General features: G+C 44.4%; 1 protein-coding gene across 4 annotated transcripts in view; it reads right to left on the bottom strand.

Annotated features, from left to right (window-relative positions):
• Positions 1 to 22,543, bottom strand: part of RNGTT (RNA guanylyltransferase and 5'-phosphatase) — a 451,332-nt gene that overhangs the window by 421,871 nt on the left and 6,918 nt on the right. For all 4 annotated transcript variants that reach the window (XM_075126571.1, XM_048845050.2, XM_048845051.2 and 1 more), the window contains exons 2-4: positions 12,266 to 12,375; positions 783 to 886; positions 582 to 670 (exon numbers count right to left, since the gene is read on the bottom strand). In XM_075126571.1, the coding sequence (XP_074982672.1) occupies positions 582 to 670; positions 783 to 886; positions 12,266 to 12,375 (303 nt within the window). The remainder of the gene's footprint in view (positions 1 to 581; positions 671 to 782; positions 887 to 12,265; positions 12,376 to 22,543) is intronic.

The raw sequence follows: 22,543 nt of genomic DNA on the forward strand, positions 1-22,543 counted from the left end.
GGGAACTGCGGGATAGCTACCCACAGTACAACGCTCCGGAAGTCGACGCTAGCCTCGGTACTGTGGAAGCACTCCACCGAGTTAATGCACTTAGAGCATTTTGTGTGGGGACACACACAATCGACTATATAAAAACGATTTCTAAAACACCAACTTCTATAAATTCTACCTAATTTCATAGTGTAGATGTACCCTGAGACTGCTAATTCCCCATTGAGCCTTGCCTTTATAGATACACAGTAATGACAGGTGTGGCCTCCCCCCAAGACTGACGGGAAGGGATAGCCACAGACCCCTACATTATACAACTGTTTAGCTGCCATATTTGTCTGCATAAAGCAATCAACTCTATCTAAACTGGTGCATAAAGTAACATGAGATATTGATTTTGAGAAAGACAAAAGCTTGTTTATACGTTCATCTCCACCAAGCAATCCTTACAGTAGCACAAACATTGCACTGAGGAAACCCACTTGCTTAGATCCTTCTTGGAATCAGGGAAAGTAGTAAAGCTTGATAATGGAAGACAAGATAGTGGAGAAGCAAAAATGGAGCAAAAAAGGGTAAGGAAAGAGACATACCTATAAGCTCTGAAGGATTCTTATCACTAAAATGTTCACATAGGCGGATAAATGCTTCTGTGTTCTCAAGTGTAGGGCACTCACCATGCCTGGTAAACATGGAAAAATAAAGCTTAGAATAGAAACAACAGAAAGGGGAATGAATTCAGTTCAGACTTTTAATTTAAAGATCAAATATTCATTTGGGTACAATCAACTTACCCTTTACACTGAAGTTTTATGTATTTGATCCCTTCTTTTTCTATATCATTCCTATCATAGAATCTAGTGGTGTTCGTCAAGTCCACCAATAAACCCATTTTAACCTAAAAGAATAAAAGCAGAGTAATTATGTTATATTTAATTGCTCCAAATATTAACAGCTCACCAATATGAATTGGCTAATAGCCAAAATAAATGGACAGTGTATTAAAGTTAATAATGCCTTTTTTTTTTTTAATACTGTGCTTGTTCATATGATCTAAGTAATATTTGGTTCCAGTACAATTTTTTCTCCTTCAAAGCTTCAATGTTTCATTTTTCAACTAACTACCAATGCCAAACTTCCCAAACCCCAAAACAATCTGCTCAAAGTGAAGAAAAAATATTTGGTGAGGAAAGAGTATGCAATCTGTATTAAAATAAAGAGTTGTTAAATGGATTCAGATATTTTTAAACTATTATGAACTCAAGCTGTAATTAAATCAACACCGTTTTTGCGCCCTGCAGCCTGAGCCCTGCAAGTCCGAGTCAGCTGACACAGGCTAGCCAAGTGTATTTAATTGCACAGTAGACATACTTCTAGACTTTTAACGCCAGTAGAGACCATCATAGTCATCTAGCCTGACTTCCTGCACATTGCAGGCCACAAAACCTCACCAACCACTCCTGTAGAGGTCCAGTAACCTCAGAGTTACTTAAGTCCTAAAATCTTGATTTAAAGACTTCAAGTTAGAGAGAATCCACCATTTACTCTAGTTCAAACCAGCAAACGACCCATGCTGCAGAGGAAAATCTGACCTGGTGGAAAATTCCTTTCCAACCTCGAATATGGTGATCGGTTAGACCCTGAGCATGTGGGCAAGACCCACAAGCCAGACACCTGGGAAAGAATTGTCTGTAGTAACTCAGAGCCCTCCCCATCTAGTGTCTCTGGCAGTTGGAGATATTTGCTAATAGCAGTCATGGATGGGTCATATGACATTGTAGGTGACCTCATCATACCATTCCCTCAATAAATTTATCACGCTAAGTCTTGAAACAAATTAGATTTTCTACCTCAGCTACTCCCCTTGGAAGGCTGTTCCAGAATTCCACCTTCATCTAATCACAAGCCTAAACTTGTTGATGGCCTGTTTATATCCATTTGTTCTTGTGTCAACACTGGTCCTTAACTTAAATAACTCCTCTCCCTCCCTGGTGTTTATCCATCTCATGTATTGTCATAGAAATGTAGGGCTGCAAAGTCATTCTAGTTCACCCCACACACAGAGGCACATTAAAGTAGACCGTCCTGACAGATGTTTGTCTAACCCAGCAGTTCTCAAACTGTGGGTCGCGACCCCAAAGTGGGTCGCGACCCCATTTTAATGGGGTCACCAAGACTGGCTTAGACTTGCTGGGGCCTGAGGCCCAAGCCTGAGCCCCACTGCCTGGGGCCTAAGCCGAAGCCCGAGGGCTTCAGCCTTGGGCAGCAGGGCTCAGGTTACAGGCCTCCTGCCTGGGGCTGAAGCCCTTGGGCTTCGACTTTGGCCCCACCCACCCAGTGCTGTGCGGCTTGGGCTTCGAGCCCCTCCACCCGGTGTGGCTGAGCTCGGGAAGGCTCAGGCTTCATTCCCTCCTCTTGGCGTCATGTAATCATTTTTTTTGTTGGAAGGGGGTCACGGTACAATGAAGTTTGAGAACCCCTGGAGTAAATTGTTTTGAAAAATCTCCAGATGTGGATTCCACAACCACCCTAGGTAAACTGTTCCAATGAGTATATAGTTAGAGTTTTTTTTCCCTAATACCTAACCCAAATCTCCCTTGTTGCAAACTAACCAGTTACTTCTTGTGCTACTTTCAGTGGAAATGGAGAACAATTGATCACCATCCTCTTTAAAACAACTTTTACCATATTTTAAAACTTATCAGGTCCCCTTCTCAGCCTGCTCTTCTCCAGAATAAACATGCCCAATGGTTTTGACTTTCCCACACGGGTCATGTTTTCTAAACCTCTTACTTTTGTTGATCTCATCTGGACTCTCTCCAGTTTGTCCACAATGTTAAACTGTGACATTCAAAACTGGACACAATACTCCAGCTAAGCCCTCACCATTTCTGAAAAGAATGGGACAGTTGCCTCCCGCATCTTACATATGACACTTTTGTTAATATATCCCAGAATGACATTAGCCTTTCTTGCAACAGCACTGACAATATTCCTCAACAGAAGATCCAGGTGCTTTTTCATGGCTTTGAAACTCTCCAGTTCATCAACTGGGCCAAACTGTCAAAGAAAATTATGCATTTACCATGTATGGCTTTCTCAGATTCATTGCATTCTACAAAAACAAAAGGATTACAAGGTGAGTCCGTACTAAAAAAAAATCAGTTTATCAGCTACTGATGTGCTTTAAAATCAAAATCAGTAGACCTAATCTTATTCCATAGTTAGAAATGTTAAAAAGAAATACTTTCAAATATATAGCAGTAGCTCACTTAAAAAAATACACTGTTTTAATGTTTAATCATAATACACTTGTAAGAGGATGGTGATAGTATGTCACTGTGATATTAGTAAAACACTTATGTATTCAGAAACATACAGGAGTTCTGATTAATAAAAATATCTATATAAAAAGGTAACAGGCTTCTATTTACATTTAACCACAATAGGCCATCAGTTATTTAACTTTGTGTATAGCAAAGCTATAGATCAAAAGCACTAGCTTTTCTGGAATGTCTGGAAGCAATCTTCAGCTGTGATTGGAGTATTACTCCTGGGGAAAATTCTGCACCAAACAAATTAAAAATTCTGCAAAATTCTGAATATTTTTTGGTCAAAACAACACTATGTAATCACGCCAGTTTCAATTATTTTGGTAATTTATTTTAAAATACTGGTCAGCAACTATGTCTAGAACATTACAGACAACAAAAATTCCCTCAGGAATAGAGAGCTAAAGAAACCCCGCCAACAATCCAGCTCTTGTTTCTCTGCCCCCTCCTCCCCAAAGCCCAGCCAGGGAGCCAGACACCCACACCCTCTTCTCCCAGAGCTCAGCCACAGGGCGCCCCCCAGCTCAGACACTCACACCTCCTCCAACCCAAGAGCCCAACTGCAGAACAACCCCTAGCCCAGACACCCACACCCCCTTCTGGGCCTTGACTATACTAAGAAACAGGTTATTTAAAAGAACGTTAGCTAACACGTTTTAATTAAATTCGCTTTAAAAATGCATTAGGCTCCTGACGCAGAGTTTAAGCACTTTTCAACATATTAGCCAATCCAAGGACTGCAGAGATGACCTTTAAAAATGTGAAACAAATGTAAACTTCATGTCATCTACCCGAGTCCATATGCAACCTAAAAAATACCTCTGAGAAGTGTGAATTGTACTAAGTTAGCACATCTGAAGCGTGATGACAAATTAAATGTCAACATTAACTACCTCAGTGGTCATCATTTTAGTAGGAACATAAATGAAGAGGTTACTTACCTGTAAGTAGAGGTTTTTGAGACGTGTGGTCCCTATTTATATTCCAGATATGGTTGCACATGTGCCAGAGCCGGAAGATTTTCATAGCAGTGTCCACTAACCCACACGTGTCATGAGTCAGCTCGTGTCTCAGACAAAGTTATACAAGGTCGTGCAAGTCGATGCCTCTTCACTCACCCACTTACCGCTGAGCATACCAGTCCGCAGGAGAGAACACGGAGGGTAGGTTTTGGAATACAAATAGGGACTACACATCTTGAAGAACCTCCAGTTTCAGGTAATTAACCTCCTCTCCAAGTGATGGTGCCTATATGTATCCAAACAGGGGTGAATATCGAGCAGTTGTCAGAGGAGATGGGCACGAGGATGCAAGAGGCATCACAGCCTGTAATACAGCATGGCCTACTGCAGCATCCTCTGCCATCCCTTGGGCAATGGCATAATGGGTTGTGAAAGTATGTACTGAACACCACGTCACTACCCAGCAGATGGTCTTTCAGGAGACGTCCGCTAAGGAAGTGGATGGGGCTGCCTGTACCCACATCAAGTGTGCTGTAATTCCATTGGGCGGTGGGTGTTGGACAGCATATAACATTCTCGGATGCAGTCGGAAACCCATTTTGAGATTCGTTGGGAGGAGAGGGCTTGGCATTTGGAGCAGTCAGCAACGGGAACGAATAGTCTGGTAGAGGCACGAAATGAGTGAGTTCTGTGCAGGTAGAATGCCAACATGCGGCAGATATCAAGGGAATGAAGAGTCCTGTCCACAGGGGTGGCATGTGGCTTAGCATGGAAGACCGGGAGGAGAATAGGTTGGTTGAGGTGGAACTTTGACACCTCCTTCAGGAGGAACTTGGAATGCAGTCATAAGGAAACCTTATCCTCATGAAATACAGTGTAAGGAGGGGTCAGCCATCGTGGCTGCCAGTTCACTGACCCTCCTCGCCAAGGTGATAGCCATGAGGAAGGTTACCTTCATGAAGCGATATGAGGGGGAACATGTTGCCAGGAGGTTTAAAGGGGGGATCTGGTGAAGATGGGGAGGACAAGATTGAGGTCCCACAGTTCCTGTGGAAAGCTGTTGAGAAGGCCTTTCATGAAGCAAACAGCGGTGGGGTGAGTAAACACCAAGTGGCCATCCATGAGGGGAAGGAAGGCACTAATCACCGCCAGGTGGGCTTGGACAGAGCTGAGGGCAAAGCCTGACATTTTGAGTTCCAAGAGGTAATTCTGGAAGTCAGAAATGGATACTGTATCCAGTGGGTGGTGATGGCATTGAGCCCAGAATATGAAACATTTCCATTTTGCTGCATTGCAGGCGTGTGTGGAGGCCCTCCTCCTTTGGGTAAGGACGCATTGCACTGGTATAGAACATGCTTTGCCTTCACACGAATTCCATCAAAAAATCAGGCCGTGAGGAGAAAAAGCCCCGGATTGGGATAGTGGACCCTGCCACAGTCCTGGGTGAGGAAGTCCAGGAGTGCGCAGAGGTGGAGTGGTGTGCAGATGGAGAGTCTGAGTAGGTACGCAAACAAAAACTGGCAGAGCCAGAATGGTGCTATGGAGAATGACGGTAGCCCAATCTCCGCAGATCTTGCGATAGACTTGTGGAATGAGAGGAATGGGAGGGAAGGAATAGTGGAGGTTGCCCCTCAAGGGTAGGAGAAGAGCATTACCATGGGAGTCACGGCACACAGCACCTCTGGAACAGTAGAGGGAAAACGTACAGTTGGTGTTCATGGCAAAAAGGTCCCAGCGAGGGGTGTCCCAGGTATGGAGGACAGAGCAGAGAGTGGGATCATGTCACTCCCACTTGTGGTTGAGGTATAGGGTCCTGCTGAGCACATCGGCCAAGGAGTTATGTGCTCCTGGGAGACAGGCTGCTCGGAGTGCAAGGTGGTTGCAAATGCACCAGTTCCATAGGTGGACGGACTTGGAACAGAGGGACGGGGACTTGGTACCACCTTGTTTGTAGATGTAGGTCACTGCTGCAATATTGTCTGAGAGGAGCTGAACATGTCGCAAGCGAAGTAGAGGCTGCTACACATGGCAGGCTAAGTGAACCACCTGCAGCTCCAGGACATTGATGTGCATTCTGACCTCTAGCAGCATCCAAATGCCTTGAGTGCTGTGACGGTTTAGGTGAGCACCCCAACCGGCAAGGGAGGCGTCTGTGGTCATGATGACAGTCGTGACCAGGACAGCAAAGGGAGTGCCAATCAGCACCTTGGAAGAGTCGGTCCACCAGGTGAGGGAGGCCAGAACCAACTGTGGGATGAGCATTTTGGCTTCCAAGTGATCGTTGTGGGGTCTGAAGACCATCAGGAACCACAGGTGGAGGCATTGCATATGTAAGCAGGCATGCGGTGTTACAGAAGTGCAGACTGCCATATGCCCAATGAGACAGAGGCAACAGTGAGCCATGGTGCAAGGGCTGCAGTGTAAGTTTATAATTAGAGCTGTCAAGGTTGAGAATTGGTCTGCAGGGAAGAAGGCTCATGATGCCACAGAATCAAGACTCATCCCTAAGAAGGTGATTCTCTGTGTCAGTATGAGCACCAATTTCTCCTCCTTGATTCACAGACGCCAAGAGCTATGAGGAGAGAGTGGAGAGCACGGATGGTAGAAGTAAGCTCGTCACGTGACGGCACAACTAAAAGCCAGTCGTCCAGGTAGGGTTTCACTAAGTAACTTAGATGACGCATCTGTGTGGCCATGACTACAAAGACTTTTGTGAAGACCTGTGGGGTTGTCGCGATGCCAAAGGGGAGAATTCTGAATGGATAGTGGTTGCTGCCCATGCAGAAGTGGAGAAATTTGCAATGGGCCAGGTGAATGACAATGTGAAAGTATGAGTCTTTCACGTTGAGAGCTGCAAACCAGGCCCTCTTGGGGAAGAAGGGAATAATAAATGCTAGCATCACGATACAGAACTTGGATTTTCTGATGAAGGTGTCGAGGAGGCGGACATCCAGGATAAGGTGGTGCCCTTCACCCTTTTTCAGGATAAGAAAGTAGGGGGAGTAAAATTCTCTGCGCAGGAAAGGGCAGGGAACCAGCTCTATGTCACCCTTCACTAGAAAGGTGTCTGCCTCTTCTTGTTGTAGGCGGTATTGACTGGAAGGATCCCCTGTTGGCGTCCAAGTGGTGCCCCTGCGTGGAGGGAAAAGCGAGGAATTCGATAGAGTAACCAAGGTGCATGATCTCCAGTACTCAGTCAGTGGTGATCTTGCCCAAGTCGGAGGCGAAGAGGGCAAGACGGGCCTCAAAGATGACCAGAGGAATGGAGTTGGTGATGGGGAGCATTGGCAGCACTCGACTCGCAAGTCAAAAGTGAGCCTTCGGCTGTTGGCGAGTGTGACATTCGGTACCTCAAAGTAGCACTCTGGAATCCCCATATTCACCACTGTCATATGATTGATACATTTTGTACACATGCCTTGTGAGGTACCATTTTAAAAGTCTTGATCTGTTGAATTGCATGTACTATCATTGTATGTGAAGTTATGAAATATTCTTATGTGTGCTACTGAAATATATTGCGAGGTTGGAAAATGCCCACAGCCAGCCTTTTAGTTGCAAAGGAGCAGCTATCACTGGCCAGATGGGTGTTGATGACCCATCAAGAAGAATCCACTCTCCCAGAGGCTCCTTAGTGAGGACACATACGCAATGGAAACTGCCTGACCAATGGGGACTGCCTGGCGCCCATGTCAGGGCAAGGAACTTTCTAGCAGCTGGAAGAAAGTATGAAAGAGGGACAGTGACATCATCACTTGGTCTCACTCTCTCTCTTACACACATACACACACACACACGAGAAAAAAATCTGGAAAATCATCAGGAAGACAGATTTTGAACTGGGGAGACTGGTTCCCACATTCGAAGGGAACCCAGCCTGTGTATTAGGAACTGTGAGCTGCCTGTAACATCTATTAGGGTGAGAGACTGTGATTCAAATCTTGCTTAGTCTGTTAAAGTTAGAACTTAGACTGTGTTTCTAGTTTTATTTCTTAGGTGACCAATTTTGATCTCTAAGCCTGCTACTTAGAATCATTTAAAATTTATCTTTCTGTAGTTAATAAATCTGTTTTAGAGGTGATCTAAAACAGTGTGTTTTGGTTGAAGTGCCCGGGAAATCTCAGCTCAGGTTACCAAGGTCTGTTGCACATCCACTATCCTTTTGTTGGAGCGGCGAACCAATTAATGAGCTTGCACTGTCCAAGGGAGTCTTGAGCAGTGTAAGACATATTTCTGGGGTGCAAGGTTGGGGTCTGTCAGGGTTTCCTCCCTACTCTGAACTCTAGGGTAAGATGTGGGGACCAGCATGAAAGACCCGCTAAGCTTTATTTTTACCAGCTTAAGTTAAAAACTTCCCCAAGGTACAAACTTTGCCTTCTCCTTGAACAGTATGCTGCCACCACCAAGTGATTTAGACAAAGAACAGGGAAAGGACTACTTGGAGTCCTATTCCCACAAAATATTCCCCCAAGCCTTATACCCCCTTTCCTGGGGAAGGCTTGATGATAATATCCTCACCAATTGGTATAGGTGAACACAGACCCAAACCCTTGGATCTTAAGAACAATGAAAAAATCAATCAGGTTCTTAAAAGAAGAATTTTAATAAAAGAAAAGGTAAAAATCACCTCTGTAAAATCAGGATGGTAAATACTTTACAGGGTAATCAGATTCAAAACACAGAGAATCCCTCTAGGCAAAACCTTAAGTTATAAAGAGACACAAAAACAGGAACACACATTCCCTCCAGCACAGCAAATTTACAAGCCAAAACAAAGAAAACCCAAAAAGAAAAGGAGTGGCACCTTAGAGACTAACCAATTTATTTGAGCATGAGCTTTCGTGAGCTACAGCTCACTTCATCGGATGCATACTGTGGAAACTGCAGAAGACATTATATACACAGAGAGACCATGAAACAATACCTCCTCCCACCCCACTCTCCTGCTGGTAATAGCTTATCTAAAGTGATCATCAAGTTGGGCCATTTCCAGCACAAATCCAGGTTTTCTCACCCCGCCCCCCCACACACACACACAAACTCACTCTCTTGCTGGCAATAGCTCATCCAAACTGACCACTCTCCTTACAATGTGCATGATAATCAAGGTGGGCCATTTCCAGCATAAATCCAAGTTTAACCAGAACAAAACCCAACGCATTTTCTAGCTAGATTATTTACTAACTTTAGAGGAGTTGAAGGGCTTGCATCCTTGATCTGTTCCCAGCAAAGGTATCACACAGAGAGACCAAAGCCTTTTTCCCCCCCTCCAGATTTGAAAGTATCTTGTCCCCTCATTGGTCATTTTGGGTCAGGTGCCAGCTTCTTAACCCTTTACAGGTGAAAGGATTTTGCCTCTGCCCAGGAGGGATTTTATAGCACTGTATACAGAAAGGTGGTTACCCTTCCCTTTATATTTATGACAGGGTGATTGGCTGGTGCCTCTCTCTGTGTGATTCACAAGTGGCTCAGGGAGCATTCATGCATTTTAGCTGGATGTGGGGCTCCACATGCTGATGTCTGAGTGATCATAGTGTCTGGGAGGGGTTTTTCTGCTTGTCACTGACATAGCTTTGTGAGAGACAACCCAGGCTGGAGAGTTAAGGGGACACAGTCATCCCACAGTTGCAGGTTGTACACCAGGGATCCCATCACAGTGCGTCAGAGTGGAGGAGGTGGCTGCAGCTGGGGCCGCAGGCACTATGAACAGTGCTGCCTCCATGGGGGTTCTTTCTGCCAGTGATAGTACAGAGGATAGGGTATGTACTGCTGGGGACGGAAGGGTTTCTGCTGCTGTTTGTGACAGGGCACTGGGGTGTAGATCCCAAGGGACTGAAGTGTCACCCTTGAGTCCTTCAGGGAGTGGAGTGACTCTTCCATCTTGGTTAAGAAGAGCTTGTCCTCACCGAAGGGGAGGTCCTATAGGGTGGTCTGTATCACCCACAGAAAGCCAAAGGACTGCAGCCAAGAGTCACGTTGCATGACTATGCCCATGGCAAGGGAACAGGATGACATATCCACAATATCAACAGCTACTTCAAGGCCAACCTTGGCCACCAGGCTGCCTTCCTCTATGAGGGCGCGAAAGTGCTGTCTCTTGTCCTGCAGCACATCATCCAGAAATTCTGCTAGCTTGGCATAGTTGTTGAAATCATACTTTGCCAGCAGAGTCTGGTAGTTCACAATGCAAAATTGCAATGCTACTGAGAAGTAAACCTTCCTGCCCAAAAGATCTAGGGCTGCCCAGTCTGGAGGAGTCAATTTCTGCGGACAGGCAGGTTTTGTTGCCACATGCACCACAATGGAACTGGAGGGTGGGTAGGAAAAAAAGAAATATGCCCCCTTAGCTAGGACAACGTACCTGCATTCTGCCCGTTTTGGCATGGGGCACAGGAAGCTGCTGTATGCCAGACAGCTCTCGCAGGTTGCAGGATAGCAGGATGTTGATGGGGCAGCAATGCACATGATGACCCCTGGGGTTGGAGAATGTTCAGCAGTTAGTGGTGCTGGTCCCGCACCTCCCCCAGGGACATGCCCAGGTCCATGACCATCCTGTGCAGTAGGTCCTGATACTGTTTATGGTCATCAGGAGGCAAGGGGGTATAAGAGCATCATCCAGAGAAGATGAAGCAGCCACAGAGACTAGCGGAACTGGCAGTACCAGCTCTGCCTCTGTTTCTTCCTCAGAGCCCAATGGTTCCGGTTCAAGGTCCAGGGCAGAAGGGAACGATGCTTGAGAAAGTGGATAGAGCCATTGATATGAGTCCCAGGGCGGCCAGTGTGGCCAGGGCTTGGGGATACGGCAGGTGTTGGGTCATATGCTAGCAGGTGAGATGTCCGGACATGGGAGTCCGAGCTTCTCCTCAAAGTGGAGGAAAATGTCTGTTCCGGCTCAGAGAGTCGAATGAAGCCTCCAGGAGCCGTCGGTACAGGCAGTCCATGACGCACTACCTGGAAGGCGCCTCCTGGAGCAGGAGCAGTTCATCCACAAAATTGGGTAACTCATGCGTGGCAAGCAGTGGAGAAGGGGGATAGAGCAGTTCAAGATGTGCCGATGGGAGAAGGGGCTCACAGCATCGTGGGGTCAAGCGAATTTCTGTGAGAATCTCTGTGAGAACCAAGGAACATAGTGGTGTCGGCGGCGCCAAGTGAACCGATGGGCATGGAGATACTGTCAACAAGCACCCCGGAAAACATTCCAGGTGGGCGGCCACTACAGTGGTCTGTGGTACTACCAGCTCCTCCTCCTTCATCTTACCCTTGGAGCAAGGAAGCTTAGGCAGTGGTGGGAGAGGGTCCACACGCAACTTCTGGCCCAGTCTGGCTTGGGGAGGGAATGCTGCACTTGAAGGCAGTCCACTTCAGGGACTTGCTCCAATGCCCATGAGTGTTTTTGGCTCGCATTCTTGGGCTTGTCCTGGACCATCAGTACCACTGTATCCGGGGCATGGGACATGCTTGCAGAGCACTCACTAGCAGTGAAGAGCACTGCACCGAAGGCTCTGACAGTCCCAGGTTAGACTGTGAATGTGGCCAGAGAGCTGCCTCCATAAGGAGCTTGCAGAAGCGAAGTTGCAACGCTTCCCAGGTCCGCACTGAGCGGCAAGATCTTACAGTAAGTCTCCCCAAGACAGTAAATACAACATTGGTGCTCATTGCTCACCGAGAACGAGCGCGGGCACAAAGTCCAGTTTTGGATCTCCGGAACGCAGGCCATAGTCCCTAGGAAGCCCAACCAGGGCGAGGAATACTAACTAATACTTCAGAAAACTATTTACAGCTAACTATAGAAGAAAAAAAACAAAGAAAAACTATGTACAAACAGACAAAAATGCTCCCGTAGTTGAACAATGATGGGTCCTGCTTTGAGCAGGGGGTTGGACTAGATGACCTCCTGAGTTCCCTTCCAACCCTGGTATTCTAGGACTATTTATCACATTTTCTTCAGTATGCATATGTATTTTTTATAAAATGTTAACTTACCTTCAGACTCCTTAAATAGTTGGACAGCATACTGGGATGGAAACGATTCTCTTCAGCAACCTGTTCATCGTATCTTGGTCCTAACATTGTCTTCAAAGGCAAAAACTTCCCTACAGAACAAAATAAAATTTTACAGTATGTATATATACATAAACACACACGTGATTTTAAAGCTATATGCAGAACAGTTTCACAGAGACTCAGCAATAACCTAAAGGATTTAATTAAAACCAAGCTATGGAAAATTTGGCCTGTCTGCCCCTATGCCATGATGGAGGGATGGCCTGGTCTAATCTGAGTGACACTACAACACAGTGCATTAAGTCACAATACCTGGAGTGAAAAGACGGGCTCAGCCCCACAGGACAGGAGCCACCAGTGTGGGGAAAGTGCAGAGATGGCTCACTCTCCAACCTCCCCTTCCCCACTGGGGTCTCTATTCTGCATGGGGCCAGGAGAACCTGAATCTGGCATCCCATCTAGGACCTTCCTGGGATCAACTGGTGGGTTGGGACCCACTGTTTGGGAAACACTGGATTAGAGGAACTAAAAAAAAAAAAAAAAACTGTCAGATTATTCAATATTTTAAGATGCTTGAATAGCTCTTAGTTTGATGTAAACTCCTGAACTATGGCACATGAAACAAATTACCAAAGTCTAGGGCTGTCAAGCAATTTAAAAACTTAAGCACGCAATTAAGTGCATTGTTAAACAATAATAGAATACTATTATTTAAATATTTTTGGATGTTTTCTACATTTTCAAATGTACTGATTTCAATTACAACACAGAATAAAAAGTGTTCAGTGCTCACTTTATATTTATTTTTATTACAAATACTTGCACTGTAAAAAAACAAAAAAATTTCAGTTTACCTCATACAAGTACTGTAGTGCAATCTCTATCATGAAAGTTGAACTTACAAATGTAGAATTATGTACAAAAGAACTGTACTCAAAAATAAAACAATGTAAAATTGTCCACTCAGTCCTATTTCTTGTTCAGCTAATAGCTCAGACAAACTAATTTGTTTACAATTACAGGCAATTATGTTGCCTGCTTCTTGCTTACAATGTCACCTGAAAGTGAGAAAAGGTGTTCATGTGACACTGTTCTGGCCAGCATCACAAGATATTTACGTGCCAGATGCACTAAAGATTCATGTGTCCCTTCATGCTTCAACCACCATTCCAAAGGACATGCCCATGCGGACGACAGATTCTGCTCGATAATATCTTGCGACGCCGGCCACAAAAGTGCCATGTGACACCAAAAAAAATTTGAAGAACAGCTAGCCAAAGACTAAAAAAGTAATAGCAAAAAAAAATGTAAAGTGCATCAGAAGCAGGAAGCCTGCTAAACAACCAATGAGGCCACTGGACGATCAAGATGCAAAAGGAGCACTCAAGAACGATAAGGCCACTGCGGAGAAATAAAATGAATTCTTTGCATAGGTCTTCATGGTTGAGGATGTGAAGAGATTCCCAAATCTGAGCCATTCTTTTTAGGTGACAAATCTGAGGAACTGTCCAGGATTGAGGTGTCAGAGGAGATTTTGGAACAAATTGATAACTAAACAGTAATAAGTCACCAGGACCAGATGGTATTCACCCAAGAGTTCTGAAGAAACTCAAATGTGAAATTGCAGGACTACTAACTGTAGTCTTTATTTAAATCAGCTTCTATACCAAATGCCTGGAGGATAGTTAGTGTGATGCCAATTTTTAAAAAGGGCTCCAGAGGTGATCCCGGCAATTACAGGCCGGTAAGCCTGACTTCAGTACCAGGCAAACTGATTGAAACTACAGTAAAGAACAAAATTGTCAAACACATAGATGAACATAATTTGTTGGGGAAGAGTCAACATGGTTTTTGTAAAGGGAAATCATGCCTCACCAATCTAGTAGAATTCTTTGAGGGGGTCAACAAGCATGTGGACAAGGGGGATCCAGTGGATATAGTGTATTTAGATTTTCAGAAAGCCTTCAACAAGGTCCCTCACCAAAGGCTCTTTAGTATCAAAGGATACTAAACTGGGAGGAGTGGTAGATACGCTGGAGGGGAGGGATAGGATACAGAAGGACCTAGACAAATTGGAGGATTGGGCCAAAAGAAATCTGATGAGGTTCAATAAGGATAAGTGCAGGGTCCTGCACTTAGGACGGAAGAACCCAATGCACAGCTACAGACTAGGGACCGAATGTCTAGGCAGCAGTTCTGCGGAAAAGGACCTAGGGGTGACAGTGGACGAGAAGCTGGATATGAGTCAGCAGTGTGCCCTTGTTGCCAAGAAGGCCAATGGCATTTTGGGATGTATAAGTAGGGGCATAGCGAGCAGATCGAGGGACGTGATCGTTCCCCTCTATTCGACATTGGTGAGGCCTCATCTGGAGTACTGTGTCCAGTTTTGGGCCCCACACTTCAAGAAGGATGTGGATAAATTGGAGAGAGTCCAGCGAAGGGCAACAAAAATGATTAGGGGTCTGGAACATATGAGTTATGAGGAGAGGCTGAGGGAGCTGGGATTGTTTAGCCTGCAGAAGAGAAGAATGAGGGGGGATTTGATAGCTGTTTTCAACTACCTGAAAGGGGGTTCCAAAGAGGATGGCTCTAGACTGTTCTCAATGGTATCAGATGACAGAACGAGGAGTAATGGTCTCAAGCTGCAGTGGGGGAGGTTTAGATTGGATATTAGGAAAAACTTTTTCACTAAGAGGGTGGTGAAACACTGGAATGCGTTACCTACGGAGGTGGTAGAATCTCCTTCCTTAGAGGTTTTTAAGGTCAGGCTTGACAAAGCCCTGGCTGGGATGATTTAACTGGGAATTGGTCCTGCTTTGAGCAGGGGGTTGGACTAGATGACCTTCTGGGGTCCCTTCCAACCCTTATATTCTATGATTCTATGATTCTATGATTCAATCATGGGATAAGAGGGAAGGTCCTCTCATGGATTGGTAACTGGTTAAAAAAGATAGGAAACAAAGGGTAGGAATACATGGTCAGTTTTCAGAATGGAAAGAGGTAAATAGTGGTGTCCCCCAGGGGTCTGTACTAGGCTCAGTCCTATTCATATTCATAAATGATCTGGAAACATTCACAAATGATCTGGAAAAAGGGGTAAACAGGGAGGTGGCAAAATTTGCAGATGATACAAAACTACTCAAGATAGTTAAGTCCCAGGCAGACTATGATGAGCTACAAAAGGATCTCTCAAAACTGGGTGACCGGACAACAAAAAGGCAGATGAAATTCAATGCTGTGTGACAAAGTTCCTCCTCTATCTCGGTGGGTTTTGCGCTTATTGGCGGATTTGCTCACCTTGGAGCTTCACGGCAGCCCTCAGCTTGGCCGTTTTCGTGAACCCACAGTCCAGGACAACTCCTCCTGTGTCTGATCAGGAGTTGGGAGGTTTGGGGGGAACCCGGGCCCGCCCTCTACTCTGGGTTCCAGCCAAGGGCCCTGTGGAAGGCAGCTGTCTAGAGTGCCTCCTGGAACAGCTGTGCGACAGCTACAACTCCCTGGGCTACTTCCCCATGGCTTCCTCCCAACACCTTCTTTAACCTCACTATAGGACCTTCCTCCTGGTGTCTGATCATGCTTGTACTCCTCAGTCCTCCAACAGTGTGCGTTCTCACTCTCAGCTCCTAGTGCCTCTTGCTCCCAGCTCCTTACACGCGCACCACAAACTGAAGCGAACTCCTTTTTAAACCCAGGTACCCTGATCAGCCTGCCTTAATTGATTCTAGCAGCTTCTTGATTGGCTACAGGTGTTCTAATTAGCCTGTTTGTCTTAATTGTCTCCACAAGGTTCCTGATTGTTCTGGAACCTTCCCTGTTACCTTACTCAGGGAAAAGGAACCTAATTAACCTGGGGCTAATATATCTGCCTTCTATTAACTCTCCTGTCGCCATCTGGCCGGACCCTTTCACAGCTGATAAATCCAAAGTAATGCACACTGGAAAACATAATCCCAACTATACGTATAAAATGATGGGATCTAAATTAGCTGTTACCACTCAAGAAAGAGATCTTGTAGTCATTGTGGATAGCTCTCTGAAAACATCCACTCAATGTGCAGCGGCAGTCAAAAAAGCAAACAGAATGCTGAGAATCATTAAGAAAGGGATAGATAATAGGACAGAAAAAATCATGTTGCCTCTATATAAATCCAAGGGGTACCCACATCTTGCACACTGCGTGCAGATGTGGTAGCCCCATCTCAAAAAAGACATATTGGAATTAGAAAAGGTTCAGAAAAGGGCAACAAAAATTATTAGGGGTATGGAACGACTTCCATATGAGGAGAGATTAATAAGACTGGCGCTTTCCAGCTTGGAAAAGATATGACTAAGGGGGGATATGATCGAGGTCTATAAAATCATGACTGGTGTGGAGAAAGTAAATAAGGAAGTGTTATTTACTCCTTCTCATAACACAAGAACTAGGGGTCACCAAATGAAATTAATAGGCAGCAAGTTTAAAACAAATAAAAGGAAGTATTTTTTCATACAAACAGTCAATCTGCGGAACTCCTTACCAGAAGAGGTTGTGAAGGCCAAGACCGTAACAGGGTTCAAAAAAGAACCAGATAAATTCATGGAGGATAGGTCCATCAGTGGCTACTAGCCAAGATGGGCAGAGATGGTGTCCCTAGCCTCTGTTTGCCAAAATCTGGGAATAGGCGACAGGGGACGGATCACTTGATGATTACCTGTTCTGTTCACTCCCTCTGGGGCATCTGGCATTGGCCACTGTCGGAAGACAGAATATTGGGCTATATGGAGCTTTGGTCTGACCCAATATGGCCATTCTTATGTTCTTATAACGATCCAAAGCAGTGCGGAGCAACATATGTTCATTTTCATCATCTGAGTCAGATGCCAACTGCAGAAGACCAGTTTTCTTTTTTGGTGGTTCTGGTTCTGTGGTTTCTGCATCAGAGTGTTGCTCTTTTAAGACTTCTGAAAGCATGCTCCACACCTCAGCCCTCTCAGATTTTGGAAGGCACTTCAGATGCTTAAACCTTGGGTCAAGTTCTGTAGCTACCTCTAGAAATCTCACAGTGGTACCTTGTTTGCATTTTGTCAAATTTGCAGTGAAAGTGTTCTTAAAACTATCATCATCTGAGACTGTTATAACATGAAATATATGGCAGAATGGGGGTAAAACAGAGCAGGAGACATACAATTCTCCCCCACGGACTTCAGTCACAAATTTAATTACAGTGGAGTTGCAACTTACGCGGGGGTTAGGTTCTAAAGTCAGCGCGTAAGACGAAAATCGCGTATAGTCAAAATTACCCTTAAAAATCCCTTAAATTGCCCATAAAGTACAGCATACTGTACGTGGTTTCCTGTATACAACCCTGTACAGTAATATGTATAAATGTATAATGTATACAGTAATTTTTACAGTATATAATAAAGAGTATATATGCAAAATATAATTTTACAGTACTGTATTTTTAATTACAGGCGGTAATTACAGGGGATCATCAGGGCTTGATGTCGATCCAGGAGATGGAGGGGACGGAGAGCGAGTCGTAGACTAAGTGGTTGGCTCTGGTTCAGCTTGAGAAGTTGATTGCGTAAGCTCATCTGCTGCTGGTTGTTTTTCCTTGAAAAATATGGTGATCGGCAACTGTCGCTGTTGTCTCTTGAGCTGCTCAAACATTTCTTGATATGGTCTCAAATCGTCCGTTATACTACGTGTGATTTTGAGGCTTCGTTCCATAGAGGGATCATATTCAGAAATTAAATCATTCAAGTGTTTCGCTGCTCGGAACACTTCAGCAAATTTATGAAGATTCCAATTTGCTGGCTCTTCCTGTTCGTTGTCATCATCTTGGTCTTCTGTAGATGATTTTATCAGTTCCTCTAACTCTTCGTTAGTCAATGTTTCTCTATGGCTCTCAATTAATTCTTCAATTTCTTCCTCAAGGATCTTGACAAAGCCATCACCACCCACTTGCCTGCCACCTGAACAATACGTTTCACTTCTTTGTCAATGGTTGGGAAACCCTTAAAATGATTCACACATTCTTTCCATAGGTTTCGCCAACATGCATTGACTGTTTCAGGCTTGATTGCATCCATTGCCTGTTTAATATAAGCGATGCAATCAGCAATGTTGAAGGACTTCCAGCACTCCATCACATTAAGATTGGGATCAGCATCCATAGCGCTACGTATCCATGAGAATGTAAGTCTCGTGTACGTGGTCTTGAAACAGCGAATCATGCCTTGGTCGAGAGGTTGGAGGATGGAGGTGGTATTGGGGAGGACAAATCACCGTCGTTATGCGCAAACTGGAGTGCCGCAGGGTGGCCAGGAGCATTGTCTACGATCAGCAACACTTTAAAGTCAAGTCCTTTCTCTTCGAGGTACCACTTGACCTCTGGAATGAAACCCTTGTGGAACCAATCCAGAAATAATGCTGCCGTCACGCAAGCCTTTTTATTTGATTGCCAGAACACAGGCAGGAGTTTTTTGTTCTTGCCGTTTAGGGCACGGGGATTTGCAGCCCTGTAGAGCAAGCCCGGCTTTATTAAATGCCCGGCCGCACTGCCACAAAACAACACTGTCAGACGGTCTTTAGCTGCTTTGAAGCCAGGGGCTTGTCTTTCTGATTTCAAAGTGTAAGTTCAGTTTGGCATTTTTTTTTTTTCCAGAAGAGCAGTCTCGTCAGCATTAAAAACTTGTTCCGGAAGATAGCCCTTTTCTTCTATGATTTTCTTTAATTGTTCGGGGTAGGCTTTTGCTGCCTCTTCATTGGCAGATGCAGCTTCACCAGTAGACTGCACGTTTTTGAGGCTGAAGCGGTTCCTAAAACTGTTAAGCCAACCTTGGCTGGCTTTAAATTCCATCTCATCAGAAGGCTGTCCCTCTTCAGAGGGAATTTTGAACAGCGCATAGAGGTTAAGAGCCTTTTCTTGCAACGTATTGCCATCGATAGGCACACGTTTACAGTTCATGTCTTCCAGCCATAAGTTTAAGGCCTTTTCAGTCTTCACTAAAGTCTTATCACGCACCTGGCTCATTACCTTAGCAGTTATTGGAGCACTTGATGCCACGGCTTGACGAATTTCTCTCTCTCGAATCTTGATGGCACAGATGCTAGATTAGTTGCAGCCATATTTATGCGCCACGTTGGAGACCGACATACCATCTCTCAATTAGTCCATCATAGCCAGTTTTTCCTCCAGCGTTGGAACAGATCGCTGTTTCTTCAGTTGAGCACCAGATGAAGTAGTTGGCTTGCGTTTAGGGGCCACGTTATACGAAAAATACGTACAGTATCTTTAAACACTAGAATCACACTCAGCGCGGCGAGATGCTCACACTATGATAGGCACGTGGGAACCGAGATCAACTGAGGGAACAGCAGATTCACATCTCCCATCTCATGCTCACTCCAGGGCATACGCTCATTAAGTGGAATGGTGGGTGGAATCGCCCACACTATTATCAGGTATCCTGTTCTTTTTCTTTTTTTTTTGCCGAGCGCGTATAGTTGAATTCCCATAAGTTAAATGCGCGTGTGATGCAACTCACCTGTACCACATTATTTTTTTAACAAGCGTCATCAGCATGGAAGCCCACTTCTTGTTTACAATGTCACCTGAAAGTGAGAAAACACATTCTCATGGCACCGTTGTAGCCGGCGTTGCAAGATATTCACGTGCCAGATTCACTAAAGATTCATATGTCCCTTGATGCTTCAACCACCAGGCCGGAGGACGTGCTTCCATGCTAATGACAGATTCCGCTCGATAACAATCCAAAGTAGTGCGGACCGATGCATGTTCATTTTCATTATCTGAGTCAGATGCCAACAGCAGAAGGTTGATTTTCTTTTTTGGTGGTTCGGGTTCTGTAGTATCCACATCAGAGTGTTGCTCTTTTAAGACTTCTGAAAGCATGCTCCACACCTCAGCCCTCTCAGATTTTGGAAGGCACTTCAGATTCTTAAACCTTGGGTCGAGTGCTGTAGCTATCTCTAGAAATTTCACATTGGTACCTTCTTTGCGTTTTGTCAAATCTGCAGCGAAAGTGTTCTTCAAACGAACATGTGCTGGGTCATCATCCGAGACTGCTACAATGTGAAATAGATAGCAGAATGCAGGTAAAATAGAGCAGGGGACATAAAATTCTCCCCCAAGGAGTTCAGTCACAAAGTCAATTAATGCACTATTTTTTTTGAGAGTCATCAGCATGGAAGCATGTCCTCTGGAACGGTAGCTGAAGCATAAGGGGCATATGAATGTTTAACATATCTGGCACATAAATACCTTGCAATGCCAGCTACAAAACTGCCATGCGAACACTTGTTCTCACTTTCAGGTGACACTGTAAATAAGAAGCAGGCAGCATTATCTCCCATAATTGTAAACAAACTTGTTTGTCTTAGTGATTGGCTGAACAAGAAGTAGAACTGAGTAGACTTGTAGGCTCTAAAGTTTTACACTGGTTTTTTTAAAGCAGTTATGTAACCAAAAAAAACTGCATTTGTAAATTGCACTTTCACGATAAAGAGATTGCACTACAGTACTTGTTTGAGGTGAATTGAAAAATACTATTTCTTTTGTTTATATTATTTTTGCTTTCAAATATTTGCACTGTAAAAATGATAAAGTTAGCACAGTACACTTTGTATTCTATGTTGTAATTGAAATCAATATATTTGAAAATGTAGAAAAACATCCAAAAATATATAATAAATTTTGATTGGTATTCTGTTGTTTAACTTGGCGATTAAAACTGCGATTACTCGCAAATAATTTTTTTAATCACGATTACTTTTTCTAGTTAATTGCATGAATTAACTACAATTAATCGACAGCCCTAAAAGTAACATTTAAATTCAGCATGGCCAGAACAAGAAAATAGGAATTTAAAAAGTCAGTTTGTAAGCCTGATGATGTAAACACCAGTTCTGATGGTTTCTAAGTGTGAAGTGTTCCAAAGGCAGCCTTAAGAGAACCAGATAGTGTCAGAAACATCCATTTACTGTCAGCCCTTTTCATTATAACTGTTTTACAGTAATAGAGGTCTCCCAATCAGCATGGAACAGCAACCTTCTATATACAGTGCTTACCTGTGGCTCTGGGACTTTGAGAGTTTATTTTAGAACTGTCAAGTCTTGACCTTATTAAAGAAAGGTCTGTTCTCAGCTATTATTGCCTGGAGGCTCAGGTTTTTAATTTATGAGCTTTTTATTGTTCGCACAACACATCCTGAGTGGCTTTGTAACAGCCTTCATAAGAGTTCTCTATCATCTCTCTTCTAAATTTCAATAAATTTTAGGCATTTCATATAAGATTCTGTACCTGTAGTAGTTACTGAATTATGAGTAACCATGAATAGCAGTGTATATATTTCAATTTGCAAATATAAAAAAAAATCAAAAATACGGGTCTCAATTGGCACTAAAGAATTTCTATTCCTATTTAACTAATTATTGTATTCAAAAAAGCATTTTGAAAAGTACCAAATACATTAAAATATAAAAATACATTGTCTACATTTTTAGATACTGAAAAACATGTAAAAGTTCACTGGGTTAAAACAGCCTTTTTGATTTTGTCCACTCTCATGCACCAAAGCGCTTTGGTTGTGAATATCCTGCAATCATAAAATTACCAGAACAAAAAAACTTTGTTAGGACAGAATCAGAGGTTATAAGTGATTAATTAGTCTAGAATAGAGGTTCTCAAACTATGAAGACCACCTCCCCAGTGCCAGGGAAGGCACCAGTTGCCCATCTTTTGGACAGTGGTGCAGTGCTGCCAAAGTGGATCAAGAACTCCGGTTGGTCTGGGGGTCAGCCAGGGGGGCATGGACAATGTGGAAGCAGCTTGTAAGGTCTCCCCTGGTCCAACCAGTGCTCCACTCCCCAGATCAGCCCTGCCCGCCCACAGCAGCACAAGGGTTCTCTTGCTTTCCCATCTTCCCCCCCAGCATCACAGGTCCTCCCATCTTCCCCCTGTGCTCCACTCTCCAGCTCAGCCAGGGCTCCTTCATCTTCCCCTGTGCTGTCCTGTGACCTCCCCACTTCCGCCCAATACCCAAGACCAGTGAAAACTGCAAATATTCTAGTCTGTTCCCCTCTGTGATCCCTTGGCAAAGCTCTAAGCAGCAGCATAAGCACCAGGGCTGTCTGCAGACTTCAGAAGACAGCATTGCATTGGTATATGTTTAGTTCCAGTTCAGAAAAGTTTTCTAATTCTAGGGTTCCGAAAATCATGGTGGTGGTTGGAAATTGGGGGGGGGGGGGGG

This window comes from Caretta caretta, chromosome 3, assembly GCF_965140235.1.
Source record: "Caretta caretta isolate rCarCar2 chromosome 3, rCarCar1.hap1, whole genome shotgun sequence".
Lineage (NCBI taxonomy): Eukaryota > Metazoa > Chordata > Testudines > Cheloniidae > Caretta > Caretta caretta.